The sequence below is a fragment of the Simochromis diagramma genome, unplaced genomic scaffold (genome assembly GCF_900408965.1).
Source record: "Simochromis diagramma unplaced genomic scaffold, fSimDia1.1 OVJJ01000419.1, whole genome shotgun sequence".
In the NCBI taxonomy this organism is placed as follows: Eukaryota; Metazoa; Chordata; class Actinopteri; order Cichliformes; family Cichlidae; genus Simochromis; species Simochromis diagramma.
In genome coordinates this window covers 1,820,311-1,843,789 of record NW_024387244.1, presented here as the reverse complement: position 1 = coordinate 1,843,789, position 23,479 = coordinate 1,820,311, and the positions used below count along the sequence as shown (strand labels likewise).

At 38.7% G+C, this 23,479-nt stretch overlaps 1 protein-coding gene and 1 long non-coding RNA gene across 5 annotated transcripts in view; one reads left to right on the top strand and one right to left on the bottom strand.

Annotated features, from left to right (window-relative positions):
* The window catches only part of LOC120747241, a 30,916-nt gene extending 9,642 nt beyond the window's left edge, over positions 1-21,274 (bottom strand). Inside the window, exons 1-5 of one of the 3 annotated variants that reach the window (XR_005699076.1) lie at positions 21,082-21,274; positions 12,637-12,700; positions 8,704-8,914; positions 8,147-8,269; positions 6,821-7,498 (exon numbers count right to left, since the gene is read on the bottom strand). This is a non-coding gene — a long non-coding RNA (uncharacterized LOC120747241). Of the gene's footprint in view, positions 1-6,820; positions 7,499-8,146; positions 8,915-12,636; positions 12,701-21,081 lie in introns of those variants that run through there. The other 2 variants (XR_005699075.1, XR_005699074.1) reach the window with 2 other exon arrangements.
* On the top strand, positions 8,912-20,954 carry LOC120747239 (cyclin-dependent kinase 4 inhibitor C-like). Of its 2 annotated transcripts, none has more exons than XR_005699073.1 (4): positions 8,912-9,175; positions 12,945-13,125; positions 13,209-13,377; positions 20,398-20,954. XR_005699073.1 is itself a non-coding variant. In XM_040052959.1 (4 exons), coding segments are annotated over exons 1-4 (474 nt in total). In that variant the 5' UTR covers positions 9,935-10,121; the 3' UTR covers positions 20,399-20,954. The 2 variants fall into 2 exon arrangements, 1 of the variants encoding a protein (XP_039908893.1); XM_040052959.1 differs by lacking the exon at positions 8,912-9,175 and adding an exon at positions 9,935-10,244.
* Positions 21,275-23,479: the final 2,205 nt, after the last annotated feature.

The window sequence follows — 23,479 nt, the reverse complement described above, 5'->3', positions numbered from 1 at the left end:
AAAAATGCTGCAAAAAGAAAAACGCTGCACAAAGAAAAATGCTGCAAAAAGAAAAACACTTGTAAAAAGAAAAACGCTGCACAAAGAAGTTTACTCTTCATTCTATCAGAAACAGTTATCACAGCTCGTACATTTGCTTTTTACACATATATATAAGCATTGAGCCAAATTTAGTAATGCCAACATATTAAAGAACAATATTTGTCTCTTATATATATAATACATCTATAGATACACTGTCACAGATACTTGTCTTTAAGTGAAGATTTAAGGTGATAGGAAATATAAATAAATGCAACTTGAATCTTTACTGAAGCTCAGTGTTTGGCACAGAGTTCATGTTCACTGCTGTAATAACTAATAATGATTAATTTAATATTGCCCATATTATATTTACATTACCAAAGTGAGATGACTTTAGTCTCATGAACAACATTAGCTAATTGTTATTTACTAGCTAATCTTAAACGACTGTTCAGTGCAGAAATGGGGGGGGGGTAGTTACACTCAGTAGCACAGGAACAGAGCGGGAGGGAGAGAGAGAGAAAGAGAGCCAGGGACAACAATGTCACATTAGAAAGGTATAGTAATCATCCACAACTATTTTCAGTTGCAGATGATAAAGGATTCAGACAGAGGATGTGCATCTTCTTTTTGTTTTCATATTATAATTTATATTTACTTGTGTTGTGGTTTGCAGTGTTTTGTGTTGTTTCACTTTAAATTTGTTTAAAAGGAAAAAGCTGAAAATTTAAATAGTTAAAAGTTGAACTGTGACTAGTTGGTTTTTGTATCATATGATTTATTTATTACATTTTATGTGGAGTGAATAAATAAATGTCTATTTATGGTGGCCCCTACAGATAAAAAACAGTACAAACTTCAAAACACGTACAAAACACAACAGAAGTGCGCCAGGATGCTCGGCACAGTGTTGAGCTTTTGTTACCTAGTGGCTACACAAGCCAGCAAGTACCAACGACTGGATTTGGTGTGTGGTAGTAACAGGTAAATGAACATTTTTTTTAAAATTATTTGAATATATATGAGTGCTTGTGTATAAATACACAAACAATACACATATGCTTTCAATTGTGTAATTTAAGTGATCTAGGTAGCTCTGCTTTGGAAGTTCAGTTAACGCTAGAAATGTGTTTTGGAGTTTGTACGTGTTTTGTCTCTAGGGGCCGCCGCATATTTATATATAAGCATATATAAATAAAACCACTTTTTTTTTTTTACATTAATAATTCCTTTTGTGCATAATTTTATATTATTGTTAATAATAAATTAATTAAAGCAACAAAACAACCTGAAGAGCCGGTTCGGAGCCGAAAGAGCCGGCTCTCTAAAAAGAGCCGGAAATCCCATCACTATCAAAAACCAAAATAGAGCCTGATAACTTTCACTTATAGAGTTCATGCAAAATAAATCAACCAAGTCCAACTTCACTTTCATATCGTGCAGCTTTTTGATCAGTTGTCTCCTTTCAATATCATAATTCTGACAATTCAATAAAACTTGTTCTATTGTTTCCTGCTCCCTACTGCAGTCACACTCCCCTGTATAGTGTTTTCCTATTAAAAATAACGTCCTATTTAAACCAGTGTGTCAGAATCTAAGTCGAGATATAACCATCTCCTCTCTCCTGTTTCGTCCTGTACTTCTCATTTCCCCCACTTTCCTTTGGATTTTGTAAAACCATCGCCCTTTCCTCTCCTCCTCCCATTGCTTTCGCCACCTTTCCTTCATTTTGTATCGTATTCTGCTCTTGATCTCCGTCCTACTCACACTAATATCCATATCTACCATCGGTCTCTTTGTTGCATCTTTTGCTGTCCTATCTACCGTTCCATTCCCTTTAACTCCATGATGCGCTGGTACCAATAAGAATGTGACCATAAGCCCCATCATAATAACTCTGAATGATGTTTGCTGGATCTCTATCAGATTGTCAGGTCTGCATTATGAGTGTCAGTCTTGCAAACTGGCCAGTGATGAGCTTGAGTCCGAGCATATTACAGATCTTAGTGGTCTTGTGTCTTCAATCCACTGGACTGCTAACAATACTGAAACCATTTCTCCTGTGTATACTGATAGATCAGCACTGATCCTTTTCCCTACCTGTGTATTAAATTCAGGAACAGTACATGCTATCCCGCTTTGGTTGGCTGTATTCTTTGATGCATCTGTGCAGATTTTTACATAACTATAATACTGAGTAATATATTCCTGCGCTGTATGTGAAGATAAACCCCCTCTCCTTGTTCTTTTTGTTTAACAATGTGAAATCTGTTACTGCATCAGGGAGCATCCATGGTGGTATTGTAGGCAACGGTGCTGTTTGACTTATGTTGATCAGGTCCAGATTAAGTTCAGCTGCTTTCTGTCCCACTGTCCACCCAAAGCTCTTCAATTCACCTTTCTCTTTTTCCCAGCACGGTTGGAAAACAGTTTTTGTTGGATGATCTTGACCATGTCCTTGTAAACTTGCCCAGTAAGTCAGTGTCAGTTGCTCTCTTCTTATTTGTAATGGTATTTCCTCCATTTCTACCTGTACAGCTGCTGCAGATGTTGTTTTGAATGCACCTAAGCAAAGTCTTAGCGCCTGATATTGGATACTATCCAACTTACGAAGACTTGTTCCGGCAGCAGAATTATATACTGATCAAATCAACCCAGTATATATAGCTTTTAAAGATTTCCTATCAACCCCCAGTCAATTCCCACTAAGCACCTCATTATATTTAACACTTTCTTGCGTTTGTCTATTATTTTCTGAATATGTATAGTTCATGTCACCCTTTTATCAAACCACAACCCCCAAATTTAAATAGTTTTACCCTTTCCAATTCTTGTTCAAATAATCGGACCCTGATGTCAACACCAACTCTTTTCCTTGTAAAAAAACATTATTTTTGTCTTATTATGTTTCTATTGTTCAGCACTTTGGTCAGCCTTGTGTGTTTTTAAAGTGCTATATAAATAAACTGATGATGATGATGATGATTATCAACTGAGAATTTAAACCCCCATTTATATGACCACTGTTCTATTTCTGCGATTGCCCCCTGCACTTTCTTTACCAAAAAGTCTAACCTTCGTCCTCTTGCCCACATTGCCCCATCGTCTGCAAAAAGTGAAAACCTCATCCCACCCTCTATGTTCTTAAACACATCTTTTATCAGCAATGAAAACAATAACGGCCTAACTATGCTCCCATGTGGTGTTCCATTTTCTATTGGCAAACTCTCCGAATAACTCCTCCCAATCCTTACTATGATTCAACTTCCTTCCAAAAAATCCTTAATCCATCTGAAAATTCGACCATTTATACCCATTTTCCTAATTTTAATTAATAGACCTTCCCTTCACATCATATCATATGCTTTCTCTATATCAAAAAAGACCGCCAGCACACTCTCCTTATTCACTTGTGCCTTCCTTATCTCATGTTCTAAACATAAAGCTGGATCCATTGCACTCCTCCCTCTTCTAAAACCACTCTGATCCTGAGCCAAATATCCTTTCTTTTCCACACAGAACACTAATCTTTCATTTATAATTTTCTCCATTATTTTGCAGATCTTGGATGTTAAAGCTGTTGGTTTGTAGTTTCCTGGCTTTGTATCATCCTTCCCTGGTTTACGTATCGATATTATCACTGCCTCCTTCCAGCTTTGTGGCAACTTCCCTTCCTCCCAAACTCTATTATACAGTTCTAATAAAATGTCTTTAGCTGTGTCACTTAAGTGACTTATCATTGTGTAACAAATCTGATCCTTCCCAGGTGCTGAAAGGTTAAATTTCCTAAGTGATCGGTTCAATTCTGTCTTTGTAAATGGCATATTCAATGAATCATTTGTGTCGTCAGCTTGCTTGCAGTATCTCCCTGTTCTCTGCTAGTGTAATTTCACTTCCCCTTTGACCTTCTTCACTAATATTACTTGAGCTATGGATTTTAACAAAGGTTTTTGCCATCATATCTGCCTTTTCTTCTTCTTTCACCGCTGTGACTTCCCCTTCACTTAATACTGGATACCCATATTTACTTATAATGCCATTCATCCTTCTGATCACTGACCATACCTTACCAATGTCTGTCTCTCTCCCCACTGAATTACAAAAGCTCCTCCAACTGTCCCTCTTTGCAGCTTTAAGGGTTCTTCTCACAATAGCTTGTGATTTTTGATATTAAACAAAATTCTGATAACTCTGATTTCTTTTTAACATCCTAAAAGCTTTATTTCTGCACTTAATTGCTGCATCACATTCCTTTGTCCACCAGGTTACAATCTTCCTGTTTCTGCCTCCTTTCAGCTTTAATTCAATTCAATTCAATTTTATTTATATAGCACCAAATCACAACAACAGTCGCCTCAAGGCGCTTTATATTGTACAGTAGATCCTACAATAAAATATACAGAGAAAAACCCAACAATCGAGCCCGTTCTCACTCCCGAGGCGTAACATGCTGACGTTTTGTCACGCCCCGCGGCGTTCCTGAGGAACGCGAAAGGTGACCTTCCGCGTTCTTGTGGTACGCGCCGGGTTATGGATGAAATCCAGTGGAATGACGCTCCCGCTGTAATAGACGTTCCAGCCCTGTATTCCAGCCCTAAACCTAACCTTATCCCTAGGCCTAACCATAACCTTATTCCTGACCTTAACCAGGACTTTAATGACGTTAAATAGCGTGTTTCCAAGCGATTTGAAGAAAAAGAGTGAACATGTGTAGATTGAGTCCAGACGGTTCTCACATTTCCTCATTTTTCCGAGGTTGTCATTTAGGAACGTGTTGGGTAGCCGAAAACGTAATATGTTGACGATTTGTCACCTAGCGTAAAATGTTACGCTTCAGAAGTGAGAACGTGTTGGACAATCATATGACCCCCTATGAGCAGCACTTTGGCGACAGTGGGAAGGAAAAACTCCCTTTTAACAGGAAGAAACCTCCAGCAAAACCAGGCTCAGGGAGGGGCGGGGCCATCTGCTGTGATTGGTTGGGGTGAGAGAAGGAAGACAGGATAAAGACATGCTGTGGAAGAGAGACAGAGGTTAATAACAGATATGATTCAATGCAGAGAGGTCTGTTAACACATAGTGAGTGAGAAAGGTGACTGGAAAGGAAAAACTCAATGCATCATGGGAATCCCCGGCAGCCTACGTCTATTGCAGCATAACTAAGGGAGGATTCAGGGTCACCTGGTCCAGCCCTAACTATATGCTTTAGCAAAAAGGAAAGTTTGAAGCCTAATCTTGAAAGTAGAGATAGTGTCTGTCTCCTGAATCCAAACTGGAAGCTGGTTCCACAGAAGAGGGGCCTGAAAACTGAATGCACTAAAACCGGATCGAGTGTGTGGCCACACTGTTGCGTTGGTGCAGGCACACATGGAACTAAATTAAAAGAATCAGTAAGTTTTGTTTTTTCTTATTTCCATTGTGTTTTGTGTGCTTTTGCAGCATTTCTCTTATTGCTGGTGTTTTCTTAAGTTGCAGTCTGTTTGGCCTCTCAGGGCCACCGTAGGGTTCACCCAGCGAGAACGCCCCACCTGTGGTGAGTGTGGCCGGCAATACTGCATTTCTGACTGCTGCTAATACGTTTCAAATTGAAACGCTGAAAAAGCACAGCGTATCCAGAAAACACATTATATTCCGCGATACAAGCACTGCCCCAGTGTCCCCTCTCCCTACTGGCTTTCAGCGACAGGCAGCAGCAAACAGGCCGCGTTTAACATCGCCTACGATAATGTCAAAGAAGATGTTCCGTTCACTAAGTTCAAGTCCGAAATAATTCTTCACAAGAAAAATGGCTTGAACGTAAACCCAACATACGGTAATGATGTCGCGAGCACCCAGTTTATAGGTGTCGGCGCAGACACATTGAAAATAAAAGAGAAAAAAGGCAAAATTACAGGAGCTGACGGTCTGAGGGGCGTGTGACTGCAGTGGAGGATAGTCCATAAGATATCGAGCTGCTCAGATATTGAGATGTTCAGTTTGAAGCCTTTGAGACACTTTGAGGTCCTTTTAATTTAGATTTTCCTTTTATTTAATATATCTTGAGATGTTTTAAGTTTAAATTTCAGCTCAGTGAAGCACTAAGCACAAACACTTTTCAGTAACTTATCTTTCTTTTAGAACTGGGCTCCAAATAAAGAACTTTGTGTTGACAAGATTGTTATTTAATCATTTACAAATCAATATTGTCTGTATGGACAATCTTGATTTATCTTGTGCTTTTGTTTTATTGATCTTCATTTTGTCATCTCTATTATGTGTTTGATTCTATTGTTTTTTTTGTTTGTTTGTTTTTTTTGTGTCCCGTTTGGATCTTTACCATCAGAATTGTTGTCTTAAGGCCAAGAAGGATGCCAAGCGGATTTATTTTACCAAGTGGATCATCATGGCCTTGCCATATTGGTCCATTTGATTGACCTTTATTATAATTATGTATTTATTTTATTTTCGGTTGCTGCAAACGGGACAGACATGACTGGGGGATAGGACAGGGAGAAAGAATGAAAGAAAGAGAGGGAGAGAAAGAAAACCAGAGGGGAGAAGAGACGGTGAGAAGGGGGGGAAGAAAGAAAGAAAAACAAACAAAACACCTGGATCACCTGTATGCAGAAAAAAAAACAGAAGAGAGAGCAAACAAAAAAAAGAGCAACATAATAAAAACAGCACCATCACAATAAACTAGCTAGCAGTAGATAGCAGTAGATACTAAATATTAAACGCTATTGTGCAGCACGCAAGATAGACAGCGCACAATGTGCTTTGAGGCAGCAGCCAAGAAGGGTGTAGTCCGCGTCTGTGTACACCTGTGTGCACACCTGTGTGGATCAGCACGCTTGTATTACAAAGGTTTCTCCATGTAATGATCTGCTAGGGAGTGTGGGGAGTTTTATTCTATTGTTAAGTGTCCTTGGACTCAAGGTGCTTTTTAAATAAAATCTATTATTATTATCATAATTATTATCATTATTATTATTACTTAAGTATTTCTTTATTCAGCAGATCCGGCAGTAATCAGACCAGCAAACATGATATTTACGTCAAGTTTATGCCATTTAAAACAACGGTGTAAACGCAAAATGTACACATCAGGCAGCTGGTTTGCCAGTTTGAAGAGACCGTAATGCTAATTTGACAAGTACAATTTTTTACTTGTATAATAAGTTTATGCTTTTGTATGTAGATAAAGTTTTGAAATGTAGTCTGACTGAATGTATGTCAAGCACCATAGATAACGTATTGGAATGTGTTACTATTGAAATCCCTGTTGAAAAAGCTAGCAATATAATTATAAGTTGCATATATAGGACACCAGGATCGTGCCTTGACACATTCAATGAAAAACTTGCTGCTATGTTTAGCAACCTAAACATGCATGTCCCAGAGTAAAGCCTGCAAATAATGAACTTACCACTAAATCCCAGTTCATGAGCTCTAACAGAGCGATTGCCTCTGGAGGATTGTCGATTCCAGTGCAAGCCTGTGAGAAGAAAGCAAAACAAAAGATGAACTGCAAGTTTTATTACTTTTATTTATTGCAACGACACCTTGGAAACACAAATGTGCAAAAAAGGCTAAAAAATTTGTGTCACTTATAGTATCAAAGGATTATCATACCAAAAACTGACCCAGAATAAACTAGGTGCATCTGTAGCTTTAATTATATTTTAGTTTTATCTACCTGAAGGCTAAAAGAAGTCATGTGAGATGTCCCTTCTTTGGAGAAAAAAACATTAAAGGTAACTGAAGCTTTAAATCTAAAACCTTAGCATTTTTTTTTCTTTCCATGTAAGAGACCCAATAAGGGAATGTCCATCGAGGCTAGAGGGAAGGTTGTAAATGCTCTGCTTAACTATGTGGCAGGGAGCAAATTAACAATTGTATCGCCTGCTCATAAGAATGACCCCAAAGAACATTTTCAAGTACTTGGGAATGACTTTAATGGAAAGAAGGAGACACTGTAATTTTTATAATAATTTATAATATTTAGCTTTTCAAACAGCAAAATGTACACATCAGGCAGCTGGTTTGCCAGTTTGAAGAGACCGTAATGCTAATTTGACAAGTACAATGCTTTACTCGTATAATAAGTTTATGCTTTCTGTGAAATTTGCTCAAACACACTCACCGGCCACTTCATTAGGTACATCTGCTCAACCTCTCCTTCAGTCAAGAATCTGATGGCAGCTCACACTCCGAGCATTTATCCATGCACACATGGCCAGGTTGGGCCACGATGACCTGCTGACGTCTGAGCATCAGAATGAGGAAGAAAGGTGATTAAAGTCACTTTGAACGCGTCGTGATTGTTGGTGCCAGACGGGCTGGTCTGAGTATTTCAAAAGCTGCTGATCCGCTGGGATTCCCCTCAGAAACACCCATCTCTGGAATTTACAGAGACTAGTCCGAAAAAAGAAAATATCCACTGTGCGTGAATTCTCTGCGTGAAAAGTCCGCAATAACTGTCCCACCAAATGAGGTGACCGTAGATGCACAGCTTGTTACAGGAGAGGGCGGCAAAGAAAAAGAAACTAAAAGCACAAAGGCCGTGACGTGACAAAAAAGAAATAGAGCTCTTGCTCCGCATCTGTAATGTCATAATAAAAGGCGCGCATCGTCTGCGCCAGCGCGTCGACGTTTCAAAACATTCACATGGACAATGAATGAAGGCACCACCATTATTACCGTGTTATGAAGTTCCGTTAACCGTCCCGCCTATGAGCCGATGAGGAACCGTCCAATCAGGCCGTCTCCTCCTCTTTGGAAAGAACCTCTGATGTTCACGAGCTGTGGATTCATCCGAGAGGCTTTTTTAAACTGAGAGGAGGCTCGCCTCACGGTGACTGCGCGATGTTTCTAACGAAAGTCATCCCCGTGTCTCGCTCCCTCTTTCATCCTGTAACAGGTTAAAAACGGAAATACAAACTCGAATTACTTTTGAAAACGAGCGGGAACTGCCAGTAAATGCATCACATGCTTGAAATCACGCGTGGAGGCGACATTTTATTTTTTCCTTTCTTTTCTTTTCTTTTCTTTTCCCCTTTTTTTTTTTTTTGGCTGTTTTTCGGGGGATTTTCAGCTCGAGTCGTTTGGAAAATGTGATGCCACGCACTGAACAGCAGGAGGAAGGTGTGCTACGGTTTTAATCTCATTTGACGTAAGTTTTTATATTTATCTATTTAATTATTTTGTGTTTTTGCTTGTTTTTAGTTATTCAGACATCATTGTCACAGTTCTGGCTTTGGTTCCGTTTTTCAGGCTGCAGGTGGCTTACTGTATACCTGACATATAGATATTGTGAAAAGGCTCCATGCAGCTTTTTCCATAAACAGGCCCAAACATCACATCAATAAAATGTCACGCAGGAAAATCAGCAGGGGAGCAGGAAAAATAGGCAAAATCTGTAATATTATTTTCTTTGAATATTCTAATTATGACCTACATGGAGTATATCAGTATCTCGGGAAGGGTGGGAGAGGCATCATTTATTTTGCTGCTGGACAAGCATAACATGCTCAAATAGAAGCTGTAAACATGTAATCAGTGTTGATTTTGACACACAGTAGAGCTGGAGATTTATTGCACATCTTGTTTTTGATGAGTGACCCCGAAACTGATTCTACTGAATTTTGAAAATATATCATTAGGTGCCCAGTCCTTATGTAACATACATGATGCATGTAATCTAAAACCGTCTTATACCCCCTACATTGTTTTATTTGCTTTGCTTTTGTCTGTCTGTTTGTTTGTTGGCTATTTTTTTTAGAACTGGAAACACAAAACTAAGAAAAGACATGACTGAAGAAAGAGATTTGAGAAATTACCGACTGCTCACTAAAATATTTGAAGTGAAAACCAAAAAAAAAAGCAAATATATTACCATCTAACTAATTCTCAACAGGCTAGCTTACTGCATTAACAAGGATTTTTCAGTAACAGCTCCAGCTGCACAGTCAAGGATGATGTAAGGGTGGGAGGGACATGTTTCAGATTTCTGTATTTGGCCAGTCCACCCTCCCGGATTATTTCAGTCTTCAACACAGCCTGCGGAAAATTTTAGGTGATAAGTTTGCTTTGTATTGCGTTTTAAAGGGACACCTGATATGAGTCTCTCTGACCAACTCTGCAATGCCTGTGCAACTGGAAACCTATTAGAAATCACAACTTTACTGCAAAATGGAGCTGGTGTAAATATTAAAAATGTGTTTAATAGGACTGCAATACAGGTAAGTAATAAAAACCGTTTGAACTGGCTTTTTTCCGAAGTGATTTTAAACATATTTGGACGATTTCAGTCTGTTTTGCTTGCTAGCAGCTTGATTTACTTCCTTGTTTTAGTGCTTTGTGTTAGAGGCTGAGGCCTCCTCACATGTACTCTTCAAATATCCACCAGCTTCGATAATGTCATCATTATACTGAATACAATCGTCTCAGATCGATGTAAATATTTTTTGAAGTGCAGAAATCTGTATGTGGCAGTTATAAGTTTGGACTCTCCAAAATAGATTTAAGTGTAGTGAAAAAGATGAACAGTTTACCAAAAGTCTAAAAAGCTGAAATTCATGATTTACTATCAGATTTGAATGCATTTATAGATTAATATAAATACATATGTATGTGCATGAGTGTGTTTTATGGAGTAATAAGATGTTCTGTTATCACTTCCTTAGTTTCACAGTTGTGCTTTCACAGTACAGCTTTTACTTGCGTATCTTGTCCTCTATTGCATCTTCCTCCTCTTGTCTGTCATTTTTTCTTGGTGTAGTATTTCTATTTTTGTTCTATGTACAGCTGGTGTGGAGAGCCCCCCATTATGTTGTACATGTACAATATGAATAAAAGCCTATTCTGTTCTGTTCTTATATACTATTTATTTATTTAAACACCAATACGCTATAGCAGATGTCTGTCAGATCAAAAATCAACAGAATTCTACAAACGCATCCATTTACACAGAGAGGATGGTAAAGGCAAAAAAGAAAAGAAAAAAACAGTGTCAGACTGCATGTCAGGTTATATCAGGTTAAACTGTCACCCTCCTTACTGCTAGTGGCCTCAATCTAGACAGAGGAGGGCTGCTATATCCTGAGCTGCCTGCTGTAGTCCTCTTTATTTCTCTTTAGATAAACTTTCCTTTCTCCTGGTATTGTGCTTTAGTTATCAAATGCAAAATCAATACCACACGTGACAATTAAGTATCAGTATTACAATAATCCATATTGCATACACATGTGAATATATATTATATATATATATATATATATTTATTTTTTTATTTATTTTTTTATTGATTGATTGAAATACTGTTTTAATAATCCTCCATCTATCCATCTACCTCCTTCATCCTTCCTCACTTTAGCGAGGGCGCCTCCAGATAAATAATACCAATACAAATATTGGGTATTGCTACATGTCAATGGAAAATTGTACTTAGTAGTCAGTATAAGCTTTTAATGATATAAGTGTACATGTGATAGAATACTGCATGACGACCTTTTTATTACTTAGAACTGATTGTTCTTTATAAAACTTGTTCTGATATTTTTATCTGAATCTTCCCACAGCGATAGTACGAAGCTGAACAAGCAGTTCTGAGCTCTTACCAGGAAAAAGGGCTGCTTCCCACATTCTAACACACACACAATCACATACACACATGCTCGCGTATCAACATTCCACTGAACAAATGTATTCATTAGTGTATTACTTTTCTTGTGTATAAATAAAGACAAGTGCAAGAACAGAGCACGCACATCACAGGGCCCCCACTTTGTTGTGAGCGCTCTGCCCTGCAAGTAAAAACTGCAGCGTGTGTGTTTCTACTCTCTGACTCTAAGCTGAAGAAGTGTCTTTAGAATAAATCTCTTGACACTACAAAAACTGAATTTTCCATTTTTTTATGCTCGTGTCAAATATCAGTTACTAGAAAAATATTGAAAAAAATGAAGAAAAAAACAACAATTCGATGCTTAGTTAATTTGCTGCTATTAAAGATGATATCACTGAAAAAATTACATTTGAAAACCAAACAAGATTTTGAAATCCATACATGTCTAGTTTAATTGCTTGCTTGCTTGATTAAAATCAATTCTTCCAGGATGGAGTTACCTTTAAGAGCAAACCTGTTCAGAAAGGCAAATAATCATGTGCAGCAGTTTGACCAGAAGGCCTGTTTTTAGCGGAGGTAGCGAAGACATTTAAGTGGGAACTCCAGTCTCATGAAAATGAACCAATGGGCTGCTGTCAGTGCTTGTTAGGCCTGTGCGCAGCGAACCAAAAGTCCGTCAGCCCAACGTGAAAAATGCCCGGTTTGCCAGATTATCAGCCCGTGCCCTGCTTGGATCTGATTTTAAACGTGCTTTTTTGTTGTTGTTGTTTTTGCTCGTGCACTGTCTGCGTGTCACACGAGCTTTAATATGAACGATCATGTTGGGTGCAGGCCTGCAGCTGAACGGTCCACTCAGAGAGGAAGCTCCTCCTCGTTGACCGCTCATCCAACATATCGTGTGCTCGCGAGTTCATAATTATGCATAGTAACTTTGAAATTCATACATGCTGACATGTGCGAGACGAAATGGTGAAGATGTTTTTCACCTATCTGTATGACGCAGTCCTTACCTGTCTGCCACCAATAGAAACAGGTCCGCTGATGCTGCTGTCCAATGGCAGGCGCAGATTTTCCCTGTGACGACAAGAAACGTCAGGAGGAGAGGCGGGGCCAATGCGGGGCCAATGAATTAATAGCAATACACTTATTGAGCATTAAATGCATTAAATTGGGATATGGTGTCATGGGATGAATTTAATATTTACATATAAAAATGATAATCGCCAGGCACACCCTGGGCAGCTCCTTAAAGCTTCTTCTTCTCCTAAATTATCTCCCGCATCCATCCTCTCTCTCCCTCCATTGTGTGTGTGTGCAGGTAGTGAAGTTGGGGGACTCCCGGGTCATTGAGACTCTGCTGCAAGCGGGGGCAAATCCAAATGTGCCAGATCCCTCCTGCGGTCTCACCGTGACCCACGATGCCGCTCGTGAAGGATTCGTGGATTCTGTGCGCGTGCTGCTAAACTATGGGGCCGACGTTAACATCGCAGATGAAAGAGGTACGGAATTAAATGATTTGATTTACTTCTGTTTTGTTTTCTTCTCGCACCTGGTTTTTATTGACCTATAACTCCATATGAAGGTAACCTTCCGCTGCACCTGGCCGCCAGTAAGGGTCACCTGGAGGTTGTCAGGCTGCTCATTGGATACACCGAGAATCGCGGCGCACGCAACAATGACGGACTCACCGCCGAGCAGCTCGCGCGCGGCAATGGCCACACGGACACAGCCACGTTCATCCAAAACAATTAGTGAGTGGACCAAACTGCACCTTACACGAGAAGAGTTTCTGCTCCCAAAATAATATGGGAGGGATTTTTCCTGAGCCCAGTTAAGTCAAAAACACAAAATAAAGGAACAAAACAAAAGTTTTAGTGTAGTGTGTGTGTGTGTGTGTGTGTGTGTGTGTGTGTGTGTGTGTGTGTGTGTGTGTGTGTGATGTTTAGTAATAAAGAGCCATGTAAAAGATGTAGGCTAATTATTTTACATGTCAGTACAGTGGTTTGTGCTCTGAATATTTTGTAGTTTTGTGAGTTTTAAGGCTTCAGGCGTGAGTTTGTTTTTTCTTGTTTTGTTAGTTTTTGTAATTCTGACCTTATTGGTTTAATTATGAATGACCTAAAATGACATTAGTGGACAAATTCCAGCTGCTGGAGCATAACAGTGAGATGTAAAAATTATGTCACGTCAATAACACACATAATGGTCTTAATTTTTTTTCATCTTTTCAACACTAAAAGATACATATTGAAAAATAAAAAATAAAATTCAAATAAAATTCAGTTAAATTTAATAATAAATAACACAGGGATAAGTGGTCGTGGATAGAGTGAAACTATTGTTTCTATCAGCTTACATATAGATTTAATAATAATAATAATAATAATAATAATAATAATAATAATAATAATAATGGATTGCATTTATGCTGAAGCACTATAATCTTTCATTTGTTTCTAGAACCTTTGTGAAACTAAATGAGCAGATTACTGTCTGTGGCCACAACATGTGCTGTGTGTTTAAATCTGTTGCATTTGAGTCATCTTACTTTGCTATTACATTAACAAATGAAATCAAATTTGTATTCTGTTTTTCTTTAATATTTAGGTGACATTTACAGTCACCTAAGTACAGTTGTGCTTTCACATGTTTACTAAGCAAAAGTTAGGAAGTAAAGCCATAAGATTTACACTACAGAGAGTAGTGCAAGGAGCAATTTTATACTTATTAAACCAGTATGCACCTTTACAGGCTACACAATGAATTTAAGGAAAAACAAGCTGCTTTAAATCATAAACATCGTCATAAACTGCTATGCTCATAGATTAACACAGGCAAAGATGTCAAAGCTTTCAGACCAGCCTCAGCTGATGCAAACAGATATATGGGGTACTTTCCAAAGTCACACAACTTACCACAACAGCTACAGAAAGCACCGAGTTACTGTTAACCAAACAATCAACGTGAGCTTGAGCTTGGCCTGATTTTACATGTTAATAGTCAAATCGTTAAAATCTGTCACTAGACTCTGAGCTTTCTGAGGCCCGTCCATTGTGTGCCAGAAAACAGCGTTTCTGAATGTAAAGGAAACATAATGCTGCTGTCACCTTTTCTATAAAATTATCAAAATATTATTTTCCAGTTCACAGATTGAACTGGTTTGTTTGTTTCTTGTGTTTCCTCAGCGAGGCTTTGAACTCTAATAAAGCGCCTCTTTTTGATACTCAGCTCGAAACATTTAACCGAAAGTGAAACTTAAAATCTTTCGTGCGCATTAACATAATAAAGGCGCGCGCTCCTGTTTTCATTTAGTTTGAAATTAACCGACCGTCTTGTTGTTCAGTTTTTCATACCGTGTTCTTCTCATCTCTTAACGCACTTTTTTTTTCTTTTTCCGGTTTCTGAGGCATAAACACAGAGCTTAGAACCGGCTGATTTTTCGGGCCAGTTTCTTATAAATAGCACCACAGTCATGGTCGACAGCAGACTGCAAGGCCCACAGACAGGGGGGCATTGGCTCGTCTCATTTTGCTGTTCCAGAAACGCGCGTAATTACAACAACAATATGCGCGCGCGCACGCCACAGATTAATGTAGCCACAGTTATGAAAGTGCAAACATATCTGTTAGATCGCAGATGAGACTAAAAGTTGGAATAATTTTATTTAGGCGCAGATATGATCACCCAGACTAAACACTAGCCGCACATGAACGACGATGAATGACTGGTTTTAGGTTTCAGAGAGACGTGAGGGGTGCTTCCCAAAGTCTGAGCTGCACAGTCATGTTGGTCACCGCGATCGCTGCAGAAGAACTAAACTGCTGTGAAGCAAATAATTACACCGAGCTTGGAATCACCTGCCGGTGATACGGCTGTTTTTAGTTCTTCATAACCAGAATTTGAATTAATGTAACTTGCATTTGAAGTGTATCAGCTGAGGGGCACGGCCTGAGCTCACAAGCTTTTTATGTCAATTCATTTCTAGAGGAAACCGGAGGTCGCTGTGTTAAAGCTGTTCTTTCTGAAATCAGCTCAAATCAGCAGTTCATGCGCACTCGCCGCATCTTCTTTAGCTTTTTTTCTCTCTCAAACAGGACCGGGCAGCTGAACCTGCAGCAGAGCAAGTGTGATTTATTTTAACCTCACCTCAGGTGTCTGCAACCACAAAGTTCCCGATATACGTGGGTTTTTTGTGTGTTGTTTTTGTTGTTTTTAAACACCCGGGGCTTAGCCCTAAAGCAGGGGTGTCAAACCCAAATGCACAGGGGGCCAAAACTCAAGGCACACTTTAGGTCACGGGCCAAACAAGATAAACATTTATTGAACACACTAAAACAATGTTTTTTAAACATAAATATGAATAAAAACAGACAGGAATATTATTCCAGAATAAATAAACTTAAAAAAAAACTTTTAATATTTTGCTCTTCATAAAAATATATCCTGTCAAAATTATGCAAGTTAGAAATATGCTGCCAAAAACCCCAGAAAAAAATTAATGAAAGCATACACAAGGTTGGAGCCGCATGTAGACGGAGCTGGGCATTGCTTCAGGAATGGAACTAATAAACTGTGCGGGCCATTCAGGGTTGTACTTTGCCTCGAGTTTACCACTACACTGCAGCTCCATCTGAATCTGCACAGGTGCAGTTTCCACGTAAACGGGTTGCGAAGCAGCTCGAAATTCTCTTTTTGTGCTTTAAAGTAGTGATGGGATTTTTGGCACTTTTTAGAGAACCGGCTCTTTCGGCTCGACTTACAAAGAGCCGGCTTTTTTGGCTCCCAACCGGCTCTTCGGGTTGTTTTGTTGCTTTAATTAATTTATTATTAACAACAATATAAAATTATGCACAAAAGGAATTACTAATGTAAAAAAGAAGTGGTTTTATTTATATATGTTTATATATAAATATATACGGTGGCCCCTAGAGACAAAACACGTACAAACTCCAAAACACATTTCTAGCGTTAACTGAACTTCCAAAGCAGAGCTACCTAGATCACTTAAATTACACAATTGAAAGCATGTGTGTATTGTTTGTGTATTTATACACAAGCACTCATATATATTCAAATAATTCAAAAAAATGTTCATTTACCTGTTACTACCACACACCAAATCCGGTCGTTGGTACTTCCTGGCTTGTGTAGCCACTAGGTAACAAAAGCTCAACACTGCGCCGAGCATCCTGTGTTTTGTGCGTGTTTTGGAGTTTTTACGTGCTTTGTCTGTAGGGGCCACCATAAATATACTTTTATTTATTCACTCCACATAAAATGTAATCAATAAATCATATGATACAAAAACCAACTAGTCACATTTCAACTTTTACTAGTAAATAGCTTTTAAACAATTTGAAACAACAAAAACACGCAAACACACACATAAATATAAATTAAATAAAACAAAAGAAGATGCACATCCATCATCGCACTGAAATGTTGGGGAATACTATTGGTGTTCAGTGGCGGAGAATCACTTCCGGTCTAAAGATCCGCGTTTATATGGCTTGTGTTAAAAATGTTATGTATTTCTTCTATTTATCCAAAAAGCTCCTAAAACAGTCAGTGATCACTGTTGACCTCCCTCGGCTTTTATTACCACTAATCATTTATTTAAGCTCAGTTTTTAAAACCTTAGGATGTAACTACAGCCCAGCCCATGCAGCAGTATATGAATGACTAACCTCGTATTGTGGATGGATTATCTCAGTTGTTCTCCTGGCTGAAGTTTGGTCCTTTTACAGCATCCTGCCATGCGATTACATTTGTTCCTGACCACCGAGAACACTCACGTTAACTTTTATCGAGTGGAAAAAAAGTTAGCTTGTTTATATTATGCTAACATAGCTGTGTCGCTAGCGGTCACGTAGCACATCATTATATATCAGCTAGCCCAACTTCAGTAACCCTACAAACGTCACTGCTGTTTAGTTTCCTGTCTTCATTTATGCTGGAAGTGATAGCAGAGCTGTACGTTTGAATTTGTTTCCAAAACCCCGCAGTCAGGACATGCTATATTGTATTTAGATAGAAGCTAGCGAGCTAACTTCCTGCTAACTTCTAACTCCGTTAAATGTCATAAATTCCGTTTTCATGGATGCCTGGATGTTAAACTCAATTGTTACACCTGGTAGAGCAGAACGCTGATCATTTTATTAAAGATGAAAGACTTTTGATAGTTTTTCAACTCTCAGTAATGCCACAGTGATCGTTTGATATATGGACCTGCAGCGGAGTTTAGACCCAGACACGGCTAGTGACGTCAGACTGAACAACCGGATACCTTTCTAATGTGACGTTGTTGTCCCTGGCTCTCTTTCTCTCTCTCTCTCCCTCCCGCTCTGTTCCTGTGCTACTGAGTGTAACTACCGCCCCTCCCCTCTCATCCCAGAGCAAAGCACAAGGCTCACATGCGGAGTGAAGCGGGAAAAAAGTGCGAGAGGGTGAGAGAAAGAAAAAAAAAACAAAAACCATGGCTCGCCATAAGCAGCCGGCTCGCGTCGTTCACGTCAAAGATCCGGCTCTAAGAGCCATTTCGTTCCCGACTGACACATCACTACTTCAAAGTCCCCAAAGCGCCGCAAACTCAGTGCGCAGTGCGCTCAGTTTATCAGCAAAGTGCACCGACTTGGTTCAACATTACTTGGCAACAGGGAAAGTGAGGCAGGTTGCACTGGTGCATTTGTGACAGCTTCACTTGAAATGCCTTCACCGCATCATACATGCCATGTCCATGAACTGACAGGTTTCCTTGCTGAGCTCAAAAACTCGATTGAGAACTTTTATCCCAACTCAGCCAGCGGACCTCTGTATGATGAGGAATGTCGGCAAACTCTGAATCTATTTCCCACATAAAAGACTGAAACTGACGGTGATTTAAACCTTTAGCTCAGATAAAATTTGCGGTTTGCGTTATGGTGATAATTACATGCTCCTAACCCCTGATTTGTCTATCTCCTCTGCTACCAACGCAATTAAACTTGCTTTCACAACAGCTTCACTTTGTGATTTTGCTCTGGTGACAAACGTCTGCTGAAATGTCAGATTCTTCTTTAGCTCTTCTACTTTCTGTAGTTTCTGCATTTAGGTTTTTCAGCTTATCCTGATGTTTTGTCTCGCAGTGCCGTCTTAAATTAAATTCCTTAATTACAGCCACTTTAGCTCCACTAATAAGACACACGGGTTTACCAGCATGTCTGTAAACATATATTCAGTCTCCCACTGGCGCTGAAAGGCTCTGCTTTCAGAATCAACTTTTCTCTCCACCATTGTGAGCGGCTAGCTTCACAATAACAGAAGTTTGACTTGATTGAGCGGGAATGTTCCCAGTTAGCCTAGCGTTCGAAAAGGAGGCTGCAGCGCTGCATTATGGGATCTGTAGTTTGTGTGTTATTAGCACCTGGCCATCGCCGGGCCATGCATAACAATAACAAGTTTGACACATGTGCCCACATGTTGAAGATTTATTAGGCTGTGTTTTGAGCTTTGGTCGAAAAAGAATAATATATATATCACATGTGCAGGACACCGTAAACTAGTTTTTTTTAATTAAGCAGCAAGGCAGAACAAAGTCAGGGGCTGTATCAAGACACGAGGACTAAACCCCAATTCAACCAGACCCAGAACTGATCCGGAATTAAAACAGGACTACAACAGTTCAAAATCTGGACTACTGAGGACTTAATCAAGACAGAACCAGAAAGCTAGATGATAGTAGCACTGAAAATCATCATAGACCTGCACGACACTGACAACACCTCTTTGTTGTGGTAACATGAGACTCTATCTTCAAGGCTTGAGTTTTGCAACCTATTGATGACATTTTCAGGGTCAATATTATTCAAGTATTGCTTTTCAATAGATAATATGAAGAGTTACTAGTTTGTAACATATTATTTTTTACTTCTACCAAAGTACACTATTTAAATTCAGAAAAGTTTACATAACTATTTAGCCTTGTTGTGCAAACAAGCCTGCATAACTTAATAAATATAGAATTTGAAAAATAACAAACCTAAATAGAAACACTAGGGACTGGATACATGTTCTGATGAGTTTTGGCAAACAACCATTTGACTAACATGTCTGTCTCACCTGCTCTTGTTCCCTCTCTGTTCCTCTCTCTCCCTCTTTGTGCTGACAATCAAGCCAAACACCAACATCATCAAATATACAGTTTACATACTCTTCAGATAAAAACACAAACACTTTTTTAATTGTAAAACATCAAATCAGACTAAAAATTTAGATATTTAGATAATGGAGGTCCACAGGTCTTTTCCTGGTGTCTTGGTTGATATCTCTTGATTTTCCCATGCCATGGCTTAAGCCCAGTAAGCCAGCCCCCCCCACCTCCGCTCCACCAATGCTGGTGACAAAGCTTTCATTTATGGACCAAAAGCAATAATTAAGAGATGTGTTAGACGAGCCTGGACAAGAATTATTCATTCTGAGGCAAATGACAGCGTTGTGGAGGATGTAAGCGGGCTGAGCGCAACGAACAGTTTAAAGGTGACAAACCAGTTTTGTCTTTTGCTTCGGAACAAACAGAGGTTTCAATGTCAGTTAAAATTTATCCCAGGGTTAAAATCAAATTTGCGCTCATGCCTCGTGGAGCTGACGACACAGTGAAATTGTTTAACTTTTATAGACTGTAAAACACATTGTAGTTCCACTTATTTTATAATTTTTCAGGTCTAATTTTAGTTAGTATGCATGGATGCAGAGGTTAAATATGTGCCATGAACTTCCACATTTTTCTCCCACAGGTAAGAGGAAGGATGTGATTAAGAGAGCCTGGAATCTGTTTGGAAAGCAACTTCTTCTTCTGATCTTTTGTTTGTTTTTGTTTTGTTTCTACAAAAACTTGAGAACACAAATCTGGGATTTATATTCACGGTCTGGTGGAAAGAATACTTTGCAACACTTGCTTACTAAATGAGAGAATGTGACTCTTTCATATGGTTATTGAAAAACTGTGAAGCTGAGTGCATAAAAGTGTTTTTCATTGTTATTCTTATGCATTTACCAAACTAATACCTTACATACTGTGAAACATTGCTTTCACATTCACCATTAGGTGCATCTACACACTTCTGACACAGTCACATAAACATTAACTTCTTTTTGATGCTGCATTTTGTTTGATGGTGTTATGTTCTGGTCATCAATGAAAGCTCTCAGAAAACGCCTGGCACCTTTGTGTCTGGGCTAACATTTATCTAAAGCTTCAAAGTTAGTACAAAGTTATGTTGTACCAAACAGCAAGCATCAAAGTGTTTCATCTAATTGTAACCTAAGAACGGTCTTCTGTTTTTTGTGCACGTGAATCACACGTGCAATTTTCTTCTTCTGTATTGTCTGTTTTATTATTTGCCTTTAGCACATCACAGTCATATTTATGCTTACCAACAAGAAAAGGTTTTGCAAATAACCATTAAAACCTTACTTACCCTATATCTTTTTTTAAAAATCCAAAGAATTCACCTAAAATTCCTGTGAGTTTGGTCATCTTAATTAGAAGCCCTCAGTCTGGGTTGTGACTAAGCAAAACTTTGTGCAGCTTTGTGCTGAGCAGACATGATTCACTTTCCAGCGTCGGTTGTGGGTGTGTTCGGGGATTTCTACACATCCCTTCATAACTGAAAAGCTTATGAAGGGATCACAGATGTACACATAGTGTGGTAAATTTGTTATTTTTTGCATATTTGTCGCAGTAAAAAAGTTTCAGATGAAAAACATTTTATGTTAGAACACCCAATGAATCCAAGGTCCACAACTGATGATGCGTCTTAAAAAATATTTAATACTTTAAATTAGAGATGGCACCATACCACTTTTTTATGTCCGATACCGATATCATAAATTTGGATATCTGCCGATACCGATATGAATCCGATATAGTGTGTTTTTTAATCAATAAAACTGTTTTTTAAAATATCTTGCTGCATTTTGTATAAGTTCATACTCAAGTTTAAATAAACAACAACACTAAAGCTATTCTGTTATACCTGTATGCAGAAAATACACTGCACCCAAAATATTTCATAGTTCAGCAAAACTGATCAATCTTATAAACTTAAACCTGCACCATCCTCCCTATTCTGGTATTTTAAAGAGTAAGCTACCTAACCAATAGGGTTCTAAAACTCCCAGCAAAAAAAAATAAAAAATAGGGAACCACCCCCCACCCTCCACCTCATGATGCTTACTCGACGTAATAAACTTTAATTTGATGCAGTGTGAAAAAAATGCACAGAAATAAATTATTTTTTCAAGAATAATTAAATAGATTCAACATCTTTTTTCAACAGAACTGCAGAATGCACAGATGGTATCTTCCCAAAGGAAAAAGTACTATAGCTTACTAGGGTATATTAGACTTAACAGTTACTATATACAGTAATGGACTTCTATACATTTTACATAAGATTAAAACTTTGGGTGTAAGATTCAGATAATTTTTTTATTAAAAGCTGGACATTTTAAATGAGAATAAGAAAGAAAAGTATGTCTTTGTGCCCCCTTTTCCCTGTTCATGCCCTATCGGCCCCCCTGGCTAAACTTTGCTAGATCCGCCCCTGCACAGTTACCATCCCTCAGCTACATAGAAAAAGATCCTGGTGTAGAAAGTAATATTAAATAAATTCTAACAACAGCTTATCAAGCTTAAACGTGCTTCTGTTGTTCAGCCGCTGGTTTCCCCTTTCTGGCGCGAAGTGAGCCAAAAACAAACAAGAGAGACAGACTGGCGACAGAAAAGCCGATCAGCTGATCATTGATCAGTTTCATGATTGAAGTAGCAGCAGGAGAGGGAGGGGGAGTTCAACTTTTATCTCCTTAGTCAATCCGATTATTAAGCGATGACGTGACGAATCCTACTTCCGGGCCTAAAGTAGTCTGCATATGGCTTTTGTGTGATTCTGTTCTGATTGATTTAATATGTCGCTTGTCTCTTTGAGATTGTCATTGTTATTGTTCTAAATAAAGTTCATTTAAAAAAAAAAATATGGCTTTTGTGTTGTTAACATGTTTAATGTTATGTATTTTCTTCTATTTAATCTCAAAAAGCTCCTAAAACAGTCAGTGATCACTGTTGACCTCCCTCGGCTTTTATTACCGCTAATCATTTATTTAAGCTCAGTTTTTAAAACCTTAGGATGTAGCTACAGCCCAGCCCATGCAGCAGTATATAAATGACTAACCTCGTATTGTGGATGGATTATCTCAGTTGTTCTCCTGGCTGAAGTTTGGTCCTTTTACAGCATCCTGCCATGCGATTACATTTGTTCCTGACCACCGAGAACACTCACGTTAACTTTTATCGAGTGGAAAAAAAGTTAGCTTGTTTATATTATGCTAACATAGCTGTGTCGCTAGCGGTCACGTAGCACATCATTATATATCAGCTAGCCAAACTTCAGTAACCCTACAAACGTCACTGCTGTTTAGTTTTCTGTCTTCATTTATGTTGGAAGTGATAAGAAAGCTGTACGTTTTAATTTGTTTCCAAAACCCCGCAGTCAGGACATGCTATATTGTATTTAGATAGAAGCTAGCGAGCTAACTTCATGCTAACTTCTAACTCCGTTAAATGTCATAAATTCCGTTTTCATGGATGCCTGGATGTTAAACTCAGTTGTTACACCTGGTAGAGCAGAACGCTGATCATTTTATTAAAGATGAAAGACTTAAGACAGTGTTTTAACTCTCAGTAATGCCACAGTGATCGTTTGATATATGGACCTGCAGCGGAGTTTAGGCCCAGACACGGCTAGTGACGTCAGACTGAACAATCGGATAGAATATTTTCCTGACGGTCTCGGGAATCATCATGGCGGCTTTTGGCAA